Source organism: Aulonocara stuartgranti (assembly GCF_965226115.1).
Source record: "Aulonocara stuartgranti genome assembly, chromosome: 15".
NCBI classification, from domain to species: Eukaryota; Metazoa; Chordata; class Actinopteri; order Cichliformes; family Cichlidae; genus Aulonocara; species Aulonocara stuartgranti.
This window is the reverse complement of record NC_138951.1, coordinates 29,247,263-29,269,503: the sequence shown is the minus strand read 5'-3', so window position 1 is coordinate 29,269,503 and position 22,241 is coordinate 29,247,263. Positions and strand designations below refer to the sequence as shown.

Genomic DNA, 22,241 nt, shown 5'->3' with positions numbered 1-22,241 from the left:
AGCAGATGAGAAGAGTTTAATGAAGACGGACGGACTGGAGTGCTTTGGTGTTTTGCTGTCAGCAGGTCTTGACATTAATGAACAATGACTAATTATTGCATGCATTCATGTGTTCACTCATTATTTAGTGGATGTAATAAGTTACATTTAGACGGTCCCAGCTGTGATCACATAGAACTTCTATTACTGAGTCAGTAGAAAGTCACTAGTGTACAGAGCTGGATGCTGTTCACGTGTGCACAAAAAGCATCAATATTTGTCTAAACTAATGGGTCTAATGAATGTGGACAGCTCAGCCTGTGTTTCAGTTGCGAGCTATACTACCTGCAGGGACACACGCTTTTGCCTTTCGTCATCCAGCTCTCCTCGAAGCTCAGTGATCTCTTTCCTGGAAATAAACGAACAGAGATGTGCAACCTTAGCATGTGGCTACCTTAGCAGCGAATATCATAAATATCTAAACACTTTCTTCCTTTAAACACACCTCAGAACCAGTTTCAGTGCCTCAAATGAACTTTGAGTTAATGTCGTCAGAATCCAAAAGACACATATTATAATACTTATTATAAAAAGCCAGGATGGTTTTAAAGAGAATGATGGTTGGAAAATGCTTGAGGCGATAAATCAGCTCGACAGAAACGGTAGCTATTGCTAATTCAGAGATACAGGAGTACGCATTACCATTTCAGTGGTATTGGGTTTGGCAGTGGCGTAATAATTTGATGTAAATCATATATTTATGTATGTTTTATTTATAATAATGTTTTATTATTTTATAAGGTCAGAACCTTGAAGAACAATTTTAGCTTTCCATTCCTGTCCTGCCCTCAAACCTTATCAGGCTCATGTGTCCTTACATTTGCTGGGACTTGAGCAGTTCCACCGTGAGCTGCAGCTCCTTCATCTGGCTCCTCAGCTCCTCCAGCTGGGAGCTCGACTCCTCATGCTCTACCTTCGCCTTGCTGCCCAGAGAGGCTCCGAAGTCTCCGAAGTCAGGCTTGTGGAATGACGGTGACAATAAGGTGTTTGTGGAAGGCTATTAAGACATGAGAGGAGAAAAATGTAAGACAAGAATTTTCTGCAATAATTCTTTTTTGTGTGTCTGTTTTGACCTCCAATCTAAAACTAAATTTAATTGGATGTTTTTATCTTGTCATTATAATACCTGCACCCTCAGGGAAAAGTATCTGTGATGCAAATTTAATGGTGAGGCTCTCAAATTAAATCCACTGTGACAGCAGAGCAGATGAGGAATTTAAATCCAATGCTACAGTGTAGGAAGAAAAACACGGGGCTGATTTACACAATGTGTTTTCCAGTGAAGGGGGATATTCAGTCTTTATCACCCCATCGCACTTCGTGTCTTCATGTAGGTAAACAACACTGACTTAAAGCAAAATAACAAAGTGCTGTTTTTTGTAGCTACTTGTATTCAGTGAGCGTTTTCAGAAAAAGTGATGTAATGCTAAAAGGATTGTGTGACATGCCAAACTTTCCCTAAAAAGCCAACTTGGGGATAACTTTAGCTTTTAATTAGACAAATCTGAAACCAGAGGACTTGAAAGGAACCAAACAGATGGAAGTCTCAAGATGAACAAACAGACTGTAGGTAATGTGTCAGGAAATAATCGGAGTATGTGAACTGTAAATGTGTGATGGTGAGAAATAGGAGTAGCAGGGGCTGAGCAACAGCTTGTTTGACACGGGTGTGACAACTTCCACTATGGTGGTTTATTCTGACCATACAATCAAGACATTGTTTTTACTGTTACACTTAAAAGAATCTGTATGTAGCTATGTACTCCAGATGTGCTGATGTGAGGCTTGCATTGGGTATTGGTCAGATACTGAGCCACAAAAGCTGGACTGGGTATTGGTGACGACAAGCCGATCCACGGTCCAATCACAAACAGCTTCAACTCGTTTTTTTCCCCCCAAAGTTTTTTATCTAACTGCAAACTGTGGTCAAAGTGAGCCAACATGACTGAAAAGGGCCAACAACAATGATGTTCCACTTCCTTTTGATTGTGCACTTGATTGCTTTCACTCTCATGCTCGGTCAGAGACCTTATTTGAGAAGCTAGAAGCAATAATAACACATAGTAATACACTGTGACTGAATATCATTCACTTCAGCTCTTTACTGCCAGCTGCACATCTGTGTGCAAACAGGAAAAGTGAAAAACATTAAATTTATTTTACTGTATTTATTCTGGGCCTGTTTTCATTTATCACTTCACTAACACTAACAAAGTACACAAAGCTGTGAGGATTCCTGACACATTCAATTCTCTTACTCACAGTGAGAGGTGCAGATTATTAATTCAACACTGGCATCAGTAATGGAGCAAGACCAGAGTGGAGTTCCAAGTTATCAACTAATGTTTGCAACCTTGATTGTGAAGCAGCATCTATGAACTAAGAAACCAAATACCACAAACATGACTGAGAGGTCCATTTGGTATGAAGGTTTATAGGATGCATCGAAAAACACCTTTTTGTACCGGGCTGAAAGAGCCGTGTTATGGTTTTGCATGTCAGCATTAACCATGTGATGTTGGCTTATCTGCCAGTTTGGATGTGTGACATTCATGGTGACAACATAGTGAATAAAAGGCTAGTCACCAAAGCCTACAGAGTGGTCACCACCAGTTCCTAGGGAAAAATATATAGAAAGCTCCTTATGATTGCTTTGGACCCTAGAATCTTGTTGCAGCTGTGGTTTGATTAGACGTCTTTGATTTGTCCATAAACATTATCCACCTGCTCTCTGAGGTATAGGGAAACTGAAAAGTGTGACACAAACCAAGAACGGAGACAGTCTGCCTTAAAAAATGAAACAGCTAAAGAAAGAAAAAGACAATCCCTTTTCATTTCATTTTTGGTGCAGCATCTTCTCTGCAACTGATTTACTCAGCAACCTCAAACTACTGCCAATGAGATGGCGACGACTTGCTTCCCTAACAACCAGCAGTTGCATCGCATCCAATATGGCGGACAACTTTTGACCAATGTCCACAATGTCACATTAGAAGCCTCAATGTGGACTGGAGTACCATGCTGACTTGATTTCAACATAAGCAGGCAGTGTGCTATACTGTTTAGTTCCTACCAGATTCACACAACACAAACCATCACTGCTGTGCTACCATCAGCAACGCCGCTGGCAACAGCTGCCATCACTTCCACAGGTTTATACCCAAAGATCTGCTAAGACCATTCATTATTTGCTTCATTTCATGAGGCAGTTATGTCACTAAGCGGGCACCTGTAACTAAACTAAAGGTTTCCTCTAAACAGACATGAAATTAAATTACCTTTCTGGTTTCTGTTAGCTTTGGTTTGGCATCTTCTTCATCAATCTTAAAGGTTTTCTCCACACTCACTTCCTTGTTGGGCTGTAATGGAAACTGTGGAATCATGTTGGGATAAAATGTGCTGCTCGTGACAGGGAAAACAGGGAAAACAGGAAAAGCTGCAGAGTCCTGAAACGATTGCATCTGTCAATGACAGTTAACAGCTACACTATTAGCTCTAGTGTCATGGTAGGATTTGCAAGGAGTCTGCAGGTATAAAGAAGTTAGATTTTTAAAAGAAAAGACGCCAAACCTATGATACAAATGTACACCCGAAATCAAAATAAACTGATATAAAGACCTTGATGGCAATTTAATGATAACAGTATTTGGTTGCATTCAAGAATGTGGTCCAAATGTGGGAAAAGCCAAACACCTGCTATCTACAGCAGTTTGCTTTGTAAGGCACCAGCTTTGAGCAAAAACAAGGACTGCTGTTCTAAAGCCATTTGTCTTTGTTTTCATGAAATCTCTTTAACTATCAGGTGAAGGCTTGTATACTAAAGTTGTCAGAGAAAAGAAGAGATTTCTTCTGTCACATAAATAATACGTAGGAACAAATATAGAGACCAACTTGCAGAAACTATATTACCAGACGTCAGCCTAACTTTTAACATGAGATGGTAAGAATGATGAGAGTAAGAGAGACAGCTCCTCATAATAACAATCAAAAGAAAAAAGGTCAGTGTCAACTTAAAGGGAGCGGGGGATTGTTAGCGCTAGAGCACATCCTCACCAATTGTCCTCCGCCAAACTGCGTGGGCAGCCTCCTTCCAGTCATCTTTGGTCGGTTGGTCGTGAGGTGAGAGAGCTTCTCCGAGGTAGACGACAAGTCATCAAAACTCATCAGATCTGTTGAAGCCAGATGAGAGAGAAAGAGGCGAGAGAAATAATAGAATTATTTTTTAGCAAAACATTTCAGCTATGATTAAACCCAACATCCACAAGCGAACTGACACTTTCAATAATTTCCTTTGATTCACTTTGAATGCACTGTAACTGCTCACAAACAGTTTGGCTTTTGGTTTATTTTCTGCCTCATTAACAACATTAATACACACACAGAAGCAGGAAATCAGCCAAACACAGGCACAAGGGTAAACAAACAACTAAAATATAAAAAGAATATATAAAAACTAGTGCTGTCAATAGATTAAAAAATTTAATTTTAATTAATCTCACAATTTTCTGGAATTAATCGCGATTAATCGTAATACTTGATCAATAGCCTGGACTTTATATTTAAGCTTGTAACTGACATTTATGCAATATAATGAAGTAAATTCAGAATAAACACAAATAATGTATGCTTATATTCAGATAATTTGAATAGTTTTCTTCAATCTTTTAAAGGTTTTCTGATGTGACGTACAACTTTTTAAAAAACCTATATACTAATAGGTAAGTATACACTTTTATATAATATATATAAGAGCTGTCAAACAATTAAAATGTTTAATCAGATTCATCACAGGGTTACTGTGGATTAATTTTGATTAATCACGATTAAATATAATTTATTTTTATTCTATACCACAATTCATTTTGCTTTAGCAAACAGACTCGAGAAAAAAGGGAAAATATACGCAATTAACATGTTTACTGAACATCTTGAACATTCATGTTAACAAAAAACTCTGTAAACGTTTATCCACCCTCTCTCTGTTACTCTTGGGGAGGCACTTCAAGTCCTTGAAACGAGGAACCAAAGCTATGTAAAGCGCGTTCTCAACGATATTAATAGGTCTGCAGTTTGTTGCAGTCCACTTGGCAATTACGTCAGTCAATAATTCCGAGGTAGACTCACTGAGTCCCTGATGTTCCGTGAATGGTTTGTCGCAAGCTCGGTGACGCGTTAGCCAAAGTCCTAGCAGCATCCCCGACTAACGCATGCTTTGCGTCAATGTGACATTTTAAGCTGGAAGTGCTTCGGTGAAAAGAAAATTCCTTCTTGCACAATGTGCATAATACTTTGTCGGTCGACTGTTCTGTCTTGTTATTTTTGGAATACTCAAATTTCCCATCAGAGGGCCAATGTGTGTTTATCATCTTCCAAACTGAGTTGATTGGTTCAGCTACCCATCACTACCAGATCAACTGTCCATTTGCGCATGTGAGAAAGTAACTCTACTTGGACAAACAGCCCGAAATGCGTTGACAGAAGCATTTCAGGGATTTAGAGTCAGTCTACACTCCAGATGTGTTAATTGCGTTAAAAATTGTAATTGCGTTGACCGTGATAGCAAATTAATGTGCGTTAACGCATTAATTTTGACAGCACTAATAAAAACAGTAAAAAATTTCTTCTTTAAACACTTAAATCTACTGACACAAGGGGCAGCTTTCATATTTTTGGATGATGAAGTAACTCCTGTTTGATCCTCCTGTCTGGCCCCTGGAGAAACACGTGGGGTGCTTGACACAATATTGACCTTAAAACAGAGGAACCGTGAGGGAAGCTGAAAGGTCTCAGAGAAAGGACTCCTGAAATAGATTTAATAGAGCAGACCTGAATGGCTTTCACTCAGGGGTACTGTTTGCTACAGCTGAGGTGCTAAAAGTCGACAAGTCTCCAGAAGCCAGTCTGTCACGCACACCCATGAAACATGAAAGTTCAATCTCAGCTGCAACTCAAGCCAGCAGTTTACCGCTGAGTAGGTGCAAAGTGCTGTTACACAGTACTCACTGTTTTTCACCGTTCACTTTAAATGCAGCAATAACTCCATTCTTCCTGGCCTGTAGTTCATTGTGTTGTATGTAAACAACCTCATGTCAAGTTAACATACACGTGCAGTTAAAAATGGATATCAGGCTTTTACTGATAAAACTGCTTGTAAGATCATTGTTTGTGTTGTGTTCTTTTTTTTTTTGTTTCCAGATCTGCTTAGCTGCAGTCACTAAACGACCTGAAGAATTGTTTTTAGATTAAAAGCCTCTGATTAGATCAAAGCTACTTTCAGCTGCTGCTTTGCTACAAGGGGGTCACCACAGTGGGTAGCTGTGCATGTTTGATCTAGCAGTTTTACGCTGGATGTCCTTCCTGCTACTACTCCACAGAACGTTTGCGCCTCTGGCTGAAAGTGAATCAGCAACCTTTTCCTTGCCAAGTGAATGTCTAACCCATGTGACACAAGAAATATACAGGTATTTATGAGTTCTTACTAAAACGCTAGGACAACCCAGTCTAAAAATAAGCTTATTTTGTTCTCACAGCAAGTCGTGGATTACTTGTTTAAGCTCTCCCCAACATTGCTAAGATCAGCTGATTGTTGCAAGGCGTCCTCTGGCGGATTCACTATGGAATATCAACACAGAGAATGTGACTGAAGGGTGTTTCTTCAGTCTCATCTTTTTTCTTTTTTTACATTTTTATGGGTTGGCCAATATATTGGCAAATAGCTCATAAAGGTAATATATAGCCTGGAAAAAGCAAGCAAAACAGAAAACCTTTATGACTGGCCTCCTAGCATTCAAGTCTTATACAGACTAACAAGCTTAAGCTAATTAGGTACACATGCCATACATGAGAAAATTATCATCTATAGTTACAATTTTGCACTATACTAACAAATCAGAAATGAACTGAAATTAAATTATTATTTTTCTTTGGTTTAATAAATGGTGTTGGTATTTTGGTGACACTTTTTTGGTGCTCTTCACGAATTAGTCGTGATTTTCTGACCAAAAATTTAAAATCTGTGTTCAGAGGGGCGTGGTTATGGCGCTGAACTAGGCACACGTATTTTTGTGAGCTCCTGGCGATATTTTAGTAAGTTCCTGAAAACTGTCCTTTAACTGCGTCAACAGTGATAACTATTGCTTGTAACGAGTTATTATCGTGTATCCGCGACATTATGCCGGCTAAGAAAGCACAAAATAAATCTAAGGCACACTCTTCTCTGAGTGAGGAAGACGACATCTCTGACGCTAGCAGTCAAGCTAACTCTGCAGGTGATGCTAGCCCTGGGAGTCTCCTGGACGTGAGTACTGGAATGGCCCATAACATGGATGTTATTCAAATACTCGACGGAATCAGAAATGACTTTTCCACAAAACTTGATGTGGTCCTGTCAGCGATCCAAGATGTTAAAAGAGATGTGCAGGACTTTTCGGTGCGCATGGATGGGGCAGAGATGCGCATTAGCAGCGTGGAGGACGCCATTAACTCAGAGAAAGGCAAGATAGATGCGCTAGTTAAACAAGTGGCTCTCCTCACGAACAAACTCGAGGACCTCGAAAATCGCTCTCGTCGTTCCAAACTACAACTAGTTAATGTGCCGGAGAAAATAGAAGGACATGACGCGGTGGCTTTCCTAGAGAAGTGGCTCCCCGAAGCGCTGGGACCAGCAACATTCCCGAGACAACCTCTCATCGAAAGAGCTCACCGGTTGCCCGGCCGGACGCAACCCAACCGACCACCCTCACCGAGAGTCCTCATCATGAAGTTTTTAAACTTCCAAGACAAGGTTCGGGTGATATGGGCGGCTATGGCCAAAGGGAAAGTTATCTGCGGAGGTCAAGAGGTCATGTTCTTCCCGGATCTTTCTACAGATCTCCACCGACGGAGGAGGGGCTTCGACCGGGTGAAACAGCAGCTCAGGGCGATGAACGTACGTTACGGATTAATTTACCCGGCGAAGCTACGAGTGTCATCTGGTGGACATACGCATGTCTTTGAGACCCCAGCAGATGCGGAAAAGTTCATCCGAGGTTTGCAGAATACAGAGGACTAGCAGAATATCTGATGGGGACTGCCGAATCCTTCACTATCTGCCCATAACAACTGTAGTTTGAAATTGTTGGATTTAATGGTCAATATCGCTCATCCTTACTGTTGAATTTTTTGGGGAGAGTATTTTTCTTTTTTGTATTTACTTTGGTTTACCGTTCCTTCGTTCTCCTCAGTTGTATTGGGCATTTTATTTATCCCTTATAGATAACTAGCCACGCCCACTCGTTGATTGGGCTTTCATTTGTGTCTTGGAGTACTGGTTGTTCGACATACAGTCGGCTCTCCGGGATGAGAGTTATGCTACAAGAAAGTTTGTAATGATCATTGTATACATACTTGTTCATGTAGGTTATACATTTTCGTCAGGAGACGCAATTGTCCAGGTGGTTTGGTTTTGTTTGACCATGTCAGCTCGGTTTGGTCTAGCTGCTCCCTTGTTTACATTGGATCAGCGTGTGCACTTAACTGCACCCCAAGGTCAGGGGGAGGGCGGGGTAGGGCGAGGGGCTGTCCGGTTCAGGTTGACAGCTAAGGGGGTTCATTTATGGCAGATTTTGTGTTATTTCTTTGTGTTTTTGTATTTTTCACAACGTGTTGCTTTTTACTGGTTTACTCCCAGCACAACAGTTAGAGATACTGAAAGGTTTACCAACAACCAAATGAAGATACTATGTTGCACAATCTGTTGTATTAATAAGAATAGATGACTTCATATAAGACTTTTAAATTTACTTCTTGGAATGTGAGAGGAATGGTAAAAGTGGTTAAACTAAAACAGGTTATTACCAGGCTTAAACAACTTGAGTCATCAATAGCGTTTATCCAAGAGACCCATTTACTCAGAGAGGATCTGGTGAAAGTACGTAGGAGATGGCCAGGCAAAGTGCTAGCATCCTGTTGCCCTTCGCACGCGAGAGGGGTTATGGTGTTAATTCATAATTCAGTGCCTTTCCAAGTAAATAACACTATTTATGATAAAGCTGGCAGATTTTTGGTGGTTCAAGGAACTCTCTTGAAAGAGAATTTCAATTTAGTTAATGTTTATGGCCCTAATGATGATAACCCTTTATTTTTTGAGAATTTATTACTATTGATAGCTACCCTTCCTGGTAGGATAATATTGGCAGGTGACTTAAATTGTACTCTGGACCCGAAGCTTGACCGCTCATCAGGGATAGACACTTCACACTCTCAAACAAGAAAAAAAATACAACAATATTTGAAAGATCTGAACCTCTGATCCATGGAGAATTCAAAACCCCAATAAAAGGGAATTCTCATGCTATTCAGCAGTATTTAAATCCCACTCCCGAATAGATTATTTTTTAATTTCCTCATCTTTGCTACCCAATATAACTAAGTGTATATATGACAGCATTGTGTTGTCAGATCATGCCCCAACATCACTATTTTATGAGGTAGAACAAGTGAATAGCCGCTCAAACAAGTGGCGCTTGCACCCTAAATGGATACATGATTCTGACTTTATGAAATTTGTAGGAGAACACATTGATCTCTACTTCTCAATTAATACAATTCAAACAACAGCAGCCGTTAGGTGGGAAGCTTTTAAGGCATATATTAGTGGACAAATGATAAGTTTCACCAGTTCTAAATTTAACAAATTCAAACAGACAATGAACGAATTAGACAACAAAATTAGAGAATTAGAGAAGTTAACATAGATGATTCAACACAGAAAAAACAGGAGTTATTGACCCTTAAAGCTAAATACGAGGAGCTGTCTATGCTTAAAGCTGAAGATGGTTTAATAAGATTGAAACAGACGTTTTATGATCAGGGTGAAAAGCCGGGTAGACTACTAGCTTGGCAGATAAAGAAACTTGAATCTGACAGAGCCATTAATATAATTAGGAACGATCAAGGGGAATTATCCACAGATCCCACAGAAATTAATAACACCTTTGTCTCGTATTATAAAACCCTATATAAATCTGACAGCCCACTGGACCTGGTAAGCCAAAATGCTTTCTTGGATAGATTGATCTTTCCCTGTATTTCTGAGGATGTGAAAAATGAATTGGAGAGAGAAATAAATTTCAATGACGTTTCTGATGCAATTACGAACATGAGAGGTGGTAAGGCTTCGGGTCCTGATGGGCTTCCGATAGATATTTACAAGCTATTTAAAGCAAAATTAATTCCCCCATTATTAGATGTTTATTTGGAATCCTATGAAACAGGTCGCCTCCCTGCTACATTTCGTAGTGCCCTGATCACTCTCATTCTAAAACCGAGCAAAGCGCCAGCCGAAAGCGGTTCTTACAGACCCATATCGCTGTTAAATTCTGACTCCAAAATCATAGCTAAGGCTTTGGCTATGAGGCTGGAGAGGGCTCTTCCAGTCATTATACACGGAGATCAAAATGGTTTCGTTCAAAATCGCCAGGGGTTCCACAATGTGAGGAGAGTTCTCAATATAATCCACGAATGTGAAGAGTTACCTGATACTGCAATACTATCACTCGACGCGGAGAAGGCGTTCGATCGAGTTGAATGGCCCTATCTAATTGAGGTGCTTAAGCGTTTTGGATTTGGTGATCACTTCCGCCGATGGATTGAAATTTTACTTGCTGATTCGGTTGCAATGGTATCTACCAATAATCTCATCTCTAGTCCTTTTGAGCTATCTCGAGGCACCAGGCAAGGGTCTCCGATTTCACCTGTGCTTTTTGTACTAGCCATGGAACCTTTAGCGATAGCAATTAGATCACATCCCTCGATCCATGGTATTAAAATCGGGGAGATGCTACACAAAATTGCAATGTACGCTGACGATACTGTTGTGTTTCTATCACACCTTGCAGAATCAATACCATCTCTCCTGAAGCTATTCGATCAATTTAGCAGTTTCTCTGGGTTCAAAGTGAACGAAGAAAAATCATCCATTATGTTTTTAAATATGAACGAGAGGTTGAAACCAGTTGTATCCCACCCATTTGTGAATGCCGCAGAGGGATTTAAATATTTAGGCATCAGAGTAACACCAACGATAAGCAATCTTAGTTCAGCCAATTATGAGCCCCTGGTGGTAGGGTTGTCGGATGAGATCACTAGATTAATATCATTGCCTCTTTCTTTACTGGGAAGAATAAACATAGTAAAGATGACTATATTACCTAAATTCCTATATATCTTTCAGTCAATTCCGCTGGCCCCTCCTCCTTCTTTTTTTTCCAAGATCAGAAAGCTTCTTTCTAATTTCATCTGGAACAATAGGAAGCCAAGACTCAGACTCTCCCTCTTGTATTTACCATATATGATAGGGGAGGACTACAGTTTCCAAATTTAAAATGGTACTATTGGGCTGCTCAGCTGAGGACCACTATGTTTTGGTTTTCAAACGATATTTCCCTTCCCTGGTTAGCAACTGAAAGAATGTCCTCAAAGGGTCTGTCGTTAAATAACTATTTATACTCAGCACCCTTTAAAACTTTAAAGAAAATTACTACTAATCCCTTTGTAAAAAACACTGTTGTTGTTTGGCATGAAGTACAAAAAATGTTGAATGACTCTCCTGGGTTGTCCTGTTTCTCCCCAATTTGGGGTAATGAACTCTTTGCCCCGGCTAAGAATGACATGGGCTTTAAAGCTTGGCTGAACAAGGGCATTGCGAAACTACAGGACGTATATGAGGAATATTCTCTAATGTCATTCAGTGAATTATGGGCAAAGTTTGATTTACCGCAGAAACACTTTAAGTATCTGCAACTTAGAAGTTTTATTCTGGCACACTTAAACAATTCAGTGCACCAACCCCCACTCTCCATCCTAGAAACTCATGTTACAAAAAACTGTTTTGGTAAAAGACTGGTGTCCCAGTTTTATAGCTTTTTAGTTGAAAACCATAAGGATAACTCTGATAGTAAAAGACGGGAGTGGATTAGTGACTTACATGAAGATATTTCATATACTGAATGGGGTAAAATATGTTCAAAAACACACACTCAAACCATTAACACTCGTTTGAGAAAGATACAATTTAATTGGATAATGCGAACATACATATCCCCTGTACAATTAAATAAATTTGATCCTAATATAATTGATCTATGCTATAAGTGTAATAGGCATCAGGGTACACTATATCACTGCCTGTGGAAATGTGAAGAGATCCAAAAATTTTGGAGCTCTGTGTTAAAATATATCTCTCAGATCACAACTTCTCCTGTACCGCTTTGCCCTAAGTTATGCATTTTAGGCTTGTATCCAGATGACTGTACTCTGTCTTGTGAGGAAAGAAAAATGGTCGATATTGTTTGCTACAGGCCAAACGCTGTATCGCCTTATGCTGGAAGAATGTTGGTTGCCCCTCTTTTAACCACTGGTTAAATAACTTAACACCGAGTTTAGCTCTTGAGAAACTGAACTATATTGTTAGAAAGAAGGCTTCTGAATTGTACAACATCTGGAAGATATTTTTGGATCTACTGAGGAGTGGGGATGTGGGGGGGGGGGGGGGGGGGAGTGAATAAGCCAACTAGATAATGAATAATGTCTGACTTGCTGTTGGGAATATACTATGTAATCTATATTATGATTTATTTATTTATTTATTTTTAATTGTATTTATTTGTATGGTTTAATTTAATTTATTTAACTATGCATTTATTTGGAACCTTTTAGGATTAACACTTCAATTATCGTTATTACTATTACTATTATTATTATTATTATTATTATTAGTGTTGTTATTATTATTACTATTATTTTAATGACTGCCATACGTTCATTTTATGTTGGTGTTGATACTGTTGAAAAAACAAATAAACATACGTTTAAAAAAAAAAAAAAATCAGAAATATTATTTACCACGGTCACAAAAAAGACTTACTGTCAAAGCAAAAATCTTCTGGTGAAGTCATTTATTGACTTCTTATAAGCAACCGACAATAATTAAAGTAGGAAAAAAAACTATAGATACACTTTAATGTTTTTTTAATGTGGCTACAGTGGAAATAATTTGATACCAGGGGTTATGATCGTAGCAATCTGACATGCATGTAGTAGTATGGACATACCTGTACCCGACTTCTCCACAGAGTCTGCAGACACCGGTTTGGTGAGAGGTAATGGCTCGGAGTCAGACTTTGGTCGTGTGGATGGCACCTCTCCATTGTGCCTGTGGTTAAAAGAGAAAAACTTCACTTTAGCAATATCAGCGACAATTTAGCTGATATTTTACATTTTATATTAAACGAATAACAAAATTAATTGTTCTCATCATCCCATCGGATTTCTAAAAGTCTTATACAGATTGAAAATGTGACATCAAAACCGCAAAGGATTGTAGGTACGAGTGGCAAGTGGTACTAGCGCATGCAGGCTTTCACAAGAAAACAGTCACACAGCGATAAAAAGAAACACAAATAATGGCAAGAAGCTGTTGTATGCAATAGCCTTTCGCATGACAGCCACGGGAAGCTGACGGGTAAACAGATCGGTTTTTATTGGATTCCATCGTGGAAGAGAAACTGTTCAAGCCATGTTTCCGAAGTAACAAAGAGCCGATGGATGGTCTGGATTGCAGCTATTCGAAGACTAAATATTTCAGCACACTCCAGCTCACATGTTAGTCTGCTCCAAGCATGTCCACAAAGGTAAGTCTTTTGTTGTGGTTAAGTAATTTATCATAACATAATAATAGTTGATGTAGGTTACAAATAAGTCTTATATTGATTTGAATTGAATTTGTTTACTGTGCCTTTGCGGGCTAATGTTTGTTGTGTTTTGTAGGAAAACCAGCCTTCAAAATGTTGGAATGCGATCCAGACTGGGCACCCTCTATCAACCTGGGTCATACCGAGTTTAAAGCTGTTACCACAGCGAGATTTGATCAGTTAAGAGAGAGAGAGCGATATCAAAACAGCCATGAAAAGTAGTAGCTCTATCCTGGCCATTTGTGGCCACTTCACTTTTGTTTTTTCAACCATTTTTGTTCTGTTAATGCAAATGGAATGAAACTTCCCAAAGGTGTGTATTTTTTCCAGAGTTTTTAATTTTCAACACCAGCTCCTTAATAATGCCAATAATACAGTGACTTGCAAAAGTATTCGGCCCCCTTGAACTTTTCCACATTTTGTCACATTACAGCCACAAACATGGTAAATGGCCTGTATTTATATAGCGCTTTACTAGTCCCTAAGGACCCCAAAGCGCTTTACATATCCAGTCATCCACCCATTCACACACACATTCACACTCTGGTGATGGCAAGCTACATTGTAGCCACAGCCACCCTGGGGCGCACTGACAGAGACATGAATCAATTTTATTGGAATTCCACGTGAAAGACCAATACAAAGTGGTGTACACGTGAGAAGTTGAACAAAAATCATACATGATTCCAAACATTTTTTAAAAATAAATGACTGCAAAGTGGGGTGTGTATAATTATTCAGCCCCCCTGAGTAAATACTTTGTAGAACCACCTTTTGCTGCAATTACAGCTGCCAGTCTTTTAGGGTATGTCTCTACCAGCTTTGCACATCTAGAGACTGAAATCCTTGCCCATTCTTCTTTGCAAAACAGCTCCAGCTAAGTCAGATTAGATGGTCAGCGTTTGTGAACAGCAGTTTTCAGATCTTGCCACAGATTCTCGATTGGATTTAGATCTGGACTTTGACTGGGCCATTCTAACACATGGATATGTTTTGTTTTAAACCATTCCATTGTTGCCCTGGCTTTAAGTTTAGGGTCATTGTCCTGCTGGAAGGTGAACCTTATTTTGGTCTCATCTGACCAGAGCACCTTCTTCCACATGTTTGCTGTGTCCCCCACATGGCTTGTGGAAAACTGCAAACGGGACTTCTTATGGTTTTCTGTTAACAATGGCTTTCTTCTTGCCACTCTTCCATAAAGGCCAACTTTGTGCAGTGCACGACTAATAGTTGTCCTATGGACAGATTCCCCCACCTGAGCTGTAAATCTCTGCAGCTCGTCCAGAGTCACCATGGGCCTCTTGGCTGCATTTCTGATCAGCACTCTCCTAGTTCGGCCTGTGAGTTTAGGTGGACGGCCTTGTCTTGGTAGGTTTACAGTTGTGCCATACAGAAACACTTCCATTTCTGAATGATGACTTAAACAGTGCTCCGTGGGATGTTCAAGGCTTGGGAAATCTTTTTGTAGCCTAAACCTGCTTTAAATTTCTCAATAATTTTATCTCTGACCCGTCTGGTGTGTTGTTACGGACTACGGATTGGTAACAGACTGATTCTTATATAGCGGTTCTCTACTCTCCCGGAGTACTCAAAGCGCTCTATACAACATGCCTCATTCACCCATTCACACCCACTCATGCAAGCACTTCTAAACGCAAGTGCAAACCTAATCTACATTCACACACATTCACACTCCGATGAACGCATCGAAGGGCAATTTGGGGTTAGTATCTTGCCCAAGGACACTTGACATGCAGACTGGCGAAGCCTAAAATCGAACCACTAACCTTTCGATCAGTAGCTGATCTGCTCTACCACCTGAGCCACAGCCACCCAATATTCTCTTAGACAACCTTTGAGGCCGTCACAGAGCAGCTATATTTGTACTGACATTAGATTACACACAGGTGCACTCTATTTAGTCATTAGCACTCATCAGGCAATGTCTATGGGCAACTGACTGCACTCAGACCAAAGGGGGCTGAATAATTACGCACACCCCACTTTGCAGTTATTTATTTGTAGAAAATGTTTGGAATCATGTATGATTTTCGTTCCACTTCTCAAGTGTACACCACTTTGTATTGGTCTTTCACGTGGAATTCCAATAAAATTGATTCATGTTTGTGGTGGTAATGTGACAAAATGTAGGGGCCGAATACTTTTGCAAGCCACTGTATACACTATACATGAAATTGTTCCTCTTGGGGGGCGTGGTTATGGCGCTGAACTAGGCACACATATTTTTGTGAGCTCCTGGTGATATTTTAGTAAGTTCCTGAAAACTGTCCTTTAACTGCGTCAACAGTGATAACTATTGCTTGTAACGAGTTATTATCGTATATCCGCGACATTATGCCGGCTAAGAAAGCACAAAATAAATCTAAGGCACACTCTTCTCTGAGTGTGGAAGACGACATCTCTGACGCTAGCAGTCAAGCTAACTCTGCAGGTGATGCTAGCCCTGGGAGTCTCCTGGACGTGGGTACTGGAATGGCCCATAACATGGATGTTATTCAAATACTCGACGGAATCAGAAATGACTTTTCCACAAAACTTGATGTGGTCCTGTCAGCGATCCAAGATGTTAAAAGAGATGTGCAGGACTTTTCGGTGCGCATGGATGGGGCAGAGATGCGCATTAGCAGCGTGGAGGACGCCGTTAACTCAGAGAAAGGCAAGATAGATGCGCTAGTTAAACAAGTGGCTCTCCTCACGAACAAACTCGAGGACCTCGAAAATCGCTCTCGTCGTTCCAAACTACGACTAGTTAATGTGCCGGAGAAAATAGAAGGACATGACGCGGTGGCTTTCCTAGAGAAGTGGCTCCCCGAAGCGCTGGGACCAGCAACATTCCCGAGACAACCTCTCACCGAAAGAGCTCACCGGTTGCCCGGCTGGACGCAACCCAACCGACCACCCTCACCGAGAGTCCTCATCGTGAAGTTTTTAAACTTCCAAGACAAGGTTCGGGTGTTGGGGGCGGCTATGGCCAAAGGGAAAGTTATTTGCGGGGGTCAAGAGGTCATGTACTTCCCGGATCTTTCTACAGATCTCCACCGACGGAGGAGGGGCTTCGACCGGGTGAAACAGCAGCTCAGGGCGATGAACGTACGTTACGGATTAATTTACCCGGCGAAGCTACGAGTGTCATCTGGTTGACATACGCATGTCTTTGAGACCCCAGCAGATGCGGAAAAGTTCATCCGAGGTTTGCAGAATACAGAGGACTAGCAGAATATCTGATGGGGACTGCCGAATCCTTCACTATCTGCCCATAACAGCTGTAGTTTGAAATTGTTGGATTTAATGGTCAATATCGCTCATCCTTACTGTTGAATTTTTTGGGGAGAGTATTTTTCTTTTTTGTATTTACTTTGGTTTACCGTTCCTTCGTTCTCCTCAGTTGTATTGGGCATTTTATTTATCCCTTATAGATAACTAGCCACGCCCACTCGTTGATTGGGCTTTCATTTGTGTCTTGGAGTACTGGTTGTTCGACATACAGTCGGCTCTCCGGGATGAGAGTTATGCTACAAGAAAGTTTGTAATGATCATTGTATACATACTTGTTCATGTAGGATATACATTTTCGTCAGGAGACGCAATTGTCCAGGTGGTTTGGTTTTGTTTGACCATGTCAGCTCGGTTTGGTCTAGCTGCTCCCTTGTTTACATTGGATCAGCGTGTGCACTTAACTGCACCCCAAGGTCAGGGGGAGGGCGGGGTAGGGCGAGGGGCTGTCCAGTTCAGGTTGACAGCTAAGGGGGTTCATTTATGGCAGATTTTGTGTTATTTCTTTGTGTTTTTGTATTTTTCACAACGTGTTGCTTTTTACTGGTTTACTCCCAGCACAACAGTTAGAGATACTGAAAGGTTTACCAACAACCAAATGAAGATACTATGTTGCACAATCTGTTGTATTAATAAGAATAGATGACTTCATATAAGACTTTTAAATTTACTTCTTGGAATGTGAGAGGAATGGTAAAAGTGGTTAAACTAAAACAGGTTATTACCAGGCTTAAACAACTTGAGTCATCAATAGCGTTTATCCAAGAGACCCATTTACTCAGAGAGGATCTGGTGAAAGTACGTAGGAGATGGCCAGGCAAAGTGCTAGCATCCTGTTGCCCTTCGCACGCGAGAGGGGTTATGGTGTTAATTCATAATTCAGTGCCTTTCCAAGTAAATAACACTATTTATGATAAAGCTGGCAGATTTTTGGTGGTTCAAGGAACTCTCTTGAAAGAGAATTTCAATTTAGTTAATGTTTATGGCCCTAATGATGATAACCCTTTATTTTTTGAGAATTTATTACTATTGATAGCTACCCTTCCTGGTAGGATAATATTGGCAGGTGACTTAAATTGTACTCTGGACCCGAAGCTTGACCGCTCATCAGGGATAGACACTTCACACTCTCAAACAAGAAAAAAAATACAACAATATTTGAAAGATCTGAACCTCTGATCCATGGAGAATTCAAAACCCCAATAAAAGGGAATTCTCATGCTATTCAGCAGTATTTAAATCCCACTCCCGAATAGATTAACCTTAAAGCTTAAATACGAGGAGCTGTCTATGCTTAAAGCTGAAGATGGTTTAATAAGATTGAAACAGACGTTTTATGATCAGGGTGAAAAGCTGGGTAGACTACTAAGCTTGGCAGATAAAGAAACTTAAAACCCTATATAAATCTGACAGCCCACTGGACCTGGTAAGCCAAAATGCTTTCTTGGATAGATTGATCTTTCCCTGTATTTCTGAGGATATGAAAAATGAATTGGAGAGAGAAATACATTTCAATGACGTTTCTGATGCAATTACGAACATGAGAGGTGGTAAGGCTTCGGGTCCTGATGGGCTTCCGATAGATATTTACAAGCTATTTAAAGCAAAATTAATTCCCCCATTATTAGATGTTTATTTGGAATCCTATGAAACAGGTCGCCTCCCTGCTACATTTCGTAGTGCCCTGATCACTCTCATTCTAAAACCGAGCAAAGCGCCAGCCGAAAGCGGTTCTTACAGACCCATATCGCTGTTAAATTCTGACTCCAAAATCATAGCTAAAGCTCTGGCTATGAGGCTGGAGAGGGCTCTTCCAGTCATTATACACGGAGATCAAAATGGTTTCGTTCAAAATCGCCAGGGGTTCCACAACGTGAGGAGAGTTCTCAATATACTGCAATACTATCACTCGACGCGGAGAAGGCGTTCGATCGAGTTGAATGGCCCTGTCTAATTGAGGTGCTTAAGCTTTTTGGATTTGGTGATCACTTCTGCCGATGGATTGAAATTTTACTTGCTGATTCGGTTGCAATGGTATCTACCAATAATCTCATCTCTAGTCCTTTTGAGCCATCTCGAGGCACCAGGCAAGGGTCTCCGATTTCACCTGTGCTTTTTGTACTAGCCATGGAACCTTTAGCGATAGCAATTAGATCACATCCCTTGATCCATGGTATTAAAATTGGGGAGATGCTACACAAAATTGAAATGTACGCTGACGATACTGTTGTGTTTCTATCACACCTTGCAGAATCAATACCATCTCTCCTGAAGCTATTCGATCAATTTAGCAGTTTCTCTGGGTTCAAAGTGAACGAAGAAAAATCATCCATTATGTTTTTAAATATGAACGAGAGGTTGAAACCAGTTGTATCCCACCCATTTGTGAATGCCGCAGAGGGATTTAAATATTTAGGCATCAGAGTAACCCCAACGATAAGCAATCTTAGTTCAGCCAATTATGAGCCCTTGGTGGAAGGGTTGTCGGATGAGATCACTAGATTAATATCATTGCCTCTTTCTTTACTGGGAAGAATAAACATAGTAAAGATGACTATATTACCTAAATTCCTATATATCTTTCAGTCAATTCTGCTGGCCCCTCCTCCTCCTTTTTTTTCCAAGACCAGCAAACTTCTTTCTAATTTCATCTGGAACAATAGGAAGCCAAGACTCAGACTCTCCCTCTTGTATTTACCATATGATAGGGGAGGACTACAGTTTCCAAATTTAAAATGGTACTATTGGGCTGCTCAGCTGAGGACCACTATGTTTTGGTTTTCAAACGATATTTCCCTTCCCTGGTTAGCAACTGAAAGAATGTCCTCAAAGGGTCTGTCGTTAAATAGCTATTTATACTCAGCACCCTTTAAAACTTTAAAGAAAATTACTACTAATCCCTTTGTAAAAAACACTGTTGTTGCTTGGCATGAAGTACAAAAAATGTTGAATGACTCTCCTGGGTTGTCCTGTTTCTCCCCAATTTGGGGTAATGAACTCTTTGCCCCGGCTAAGAATGACATGGGCTTTAAAGCTTGGCTGAACAAGGGCATTACGAAACTACAGGACGTATATGAGGAATATTCTCTAATGTCATTCAGTGAATTAAGGGCAAAGTTTGATTTACCGCAGAAACACTTTTTTAAGTATCTGCAACTTAGAAGTTTTATTCTGGCACACTTAAACAATTCAGTGCACCAACCCCCACTCTCCATCCTAGAAACTCATGTTACAAAAAACTGTTTTGGTAAAAGACTGGTGTCCCAGTTTTATAGCCTTTTAGTTGAAAACCATAAGGATAACTCTGATAGTAAAAGACGGGAGTGGATTAGTGACTTACAAGAAGATATTTCATATACTGAATGGGGTAAAATATGTTCAAAAACACACACTCAAACCATTAACACTCGTTTGAGAATGATACAATTTAATTGGATAATGCGAACATACATATCCCCTGTACAATTAAATAAATTTGATCCTAATATAATTGATCTATGCTATAAGTGTAATAGGCATCAGGGTACACTATATCACTGCCTGTGGAAATGTGAAGAGATCCAAAAATTTTGGAGCTCTGTGTTAAAATATATCTCTCAGATCACAACTTCTCCTGTACCGCTTTGCCCTAAGTTATGCATTTTAGGCTTGTATCCAGATGACTGTACTCTGTCGTGTGAGGAAAGAAAAATGGTCGATCTTTGTTTGCTACAGGCCAAACGCTGTATCGCCTTATGCTGGAAGAATGTTGGTTGCCCCTCTTTTAACCACTGGTTAAATAACTTAACATCGAGTTTAGCTCTTGAGAAACTGAACTATATTGTTAGAAAGAAGGCTTCTGAATTGTACAACATCTGGAAGATATTTTTGGATCTACTGAGGAGTGGGGATGTGGGGGGGGGGGGGGGGGGGTGAGTGAATAAGACAACTAGATAATGAATAATGTCTGACTTGCTGTTGGGAATATACTGTGCAATCTATATTATGATATTTTTTTTAAAATTATATTTATTTGTATGGTTTCTGTCTTAATTTATTTAACTATGCATTTATGCATTTCTTTGGAATCTTTTAGGATTAACACTTCAATTATCGTTATTACTATTATTATTATTATTATTATTATTATTACTGTTGTTATTATTATTATTTTAATGACTGCCATACGTTCATTTTATGTTGGTGTTGATACTGTTGAAAAAACAAAAACAAATAAACATACGTTTAAAAAAAAAAAAAATTGTTCCTCTTGGCTCTATCGTGGCCATTTTTGGCCAATTGAAACCCATTATAACCACCTTTTTTTGATTCCTATTTATTGACAGAACTATATCATGCGATTTAGGTAAAATTGCTTTCATTCTAAACTCAACACATGAAAATTGTAGTTTTTCATGTTCTTTACCAAATTTACCCATTTTTGGCCAAACAAGCAATTTCATGTAATATTCCTAGTTTCTAGTAGCGGCTTACCACACTCCAATGGACCAAAATAATGAAACAATTTTGATATAGGGGCGATCGTGGCTCAAGAGTTCGTCTTGTAATCAGAAGGTTGCCAGGTCGAGCCCTGGCTCGGACAGTCTTGGTCGTTGTGTCCTTGGGCAAGATACTTCACCTACCGCCTACTGGTGATGACCAGAGGGGCCGATATGGCAGCCTCGCTTCTGTGGCTACAGCTGTAGCTTGCCTCCACCAGTGTGTGAATGTGAGAGTGAATGAATAGTGGAATTGTAAAGCGCTTTGAGGGTCTCGAAAAGCGCTATATAAATGCAATCCATTACTACTATTATTATTATTACATAGGTTTGATCTTAAGGATCTAATAGTTTGTGTTTGTGTATGACATTGCAGCACAAACATGTATTTGCAAGATAGACTGAAATAAATAATGACATCAAATATTACATAGGCTGCAGTGAATTTCTGTCGATGCAGGCTATTGAGCTTTGAGGTTCCCAGTCAAACTTAGCTTTGAAGCACATGCTAAAAGCACTTTTACCCTACTACTGCTGTAAGTAAGCCTAACAGCTTCCAGATAATTTATTCAGGCAATATGGCAATAAAGTCATCACTGCTTCAAGCACTGTCTATATGATCTGGTCAGAGAGCAAGGACAGCAAGCAGTCCTCTGCCCTTGAAGAAAAGACACCTGCCCAAGATGAAGAAACTTCCTCT

At 40.0% G+C, this 22,241-nt stretch overlaps 1 protein-coding gene across 3 annotated transcripts in view; it reads right to left on the bottom strand.

The window, feature by feature from the left end:
• Positions 1 to 22,241, bottom strand: part of cd2ap (CD2-associated protein) — a 107,337-nt gene that overhangs the window by 5,736 nt on the left and 79,360 nt on the right. For 2 of the 3 annotated variants that reach the window (XM_082505324.1, XM_082505326.1), the window contains 5 exons: positions 13,131 to 13,231; positions 4,093 to 4,208; positions 3,318 to 3,410; positions 858 to 1,036; positions 325 to 388 (listed from right to left, as the gene is read on the bottom strand). In XM_082505324.1, the coding sequence (XP_082361450.1) occupies positions 325 to 388; positions 858 to 1,036; positions 3,318 to 3,410; positions 4,093 to 4,208; positions 13,131 to 13,231 (553 nt within the window). The remainder of the gene's footprint in view (positions 1 to 324; positions 389 to 857; positions 1,037 to 3,317; positions 3,411 to 4,092; positions 4,209 to 13,130; positions 13,232 to 22,241) is intronic. The other variant, XM_082505325.1, reaches the window with a different exon arrangement.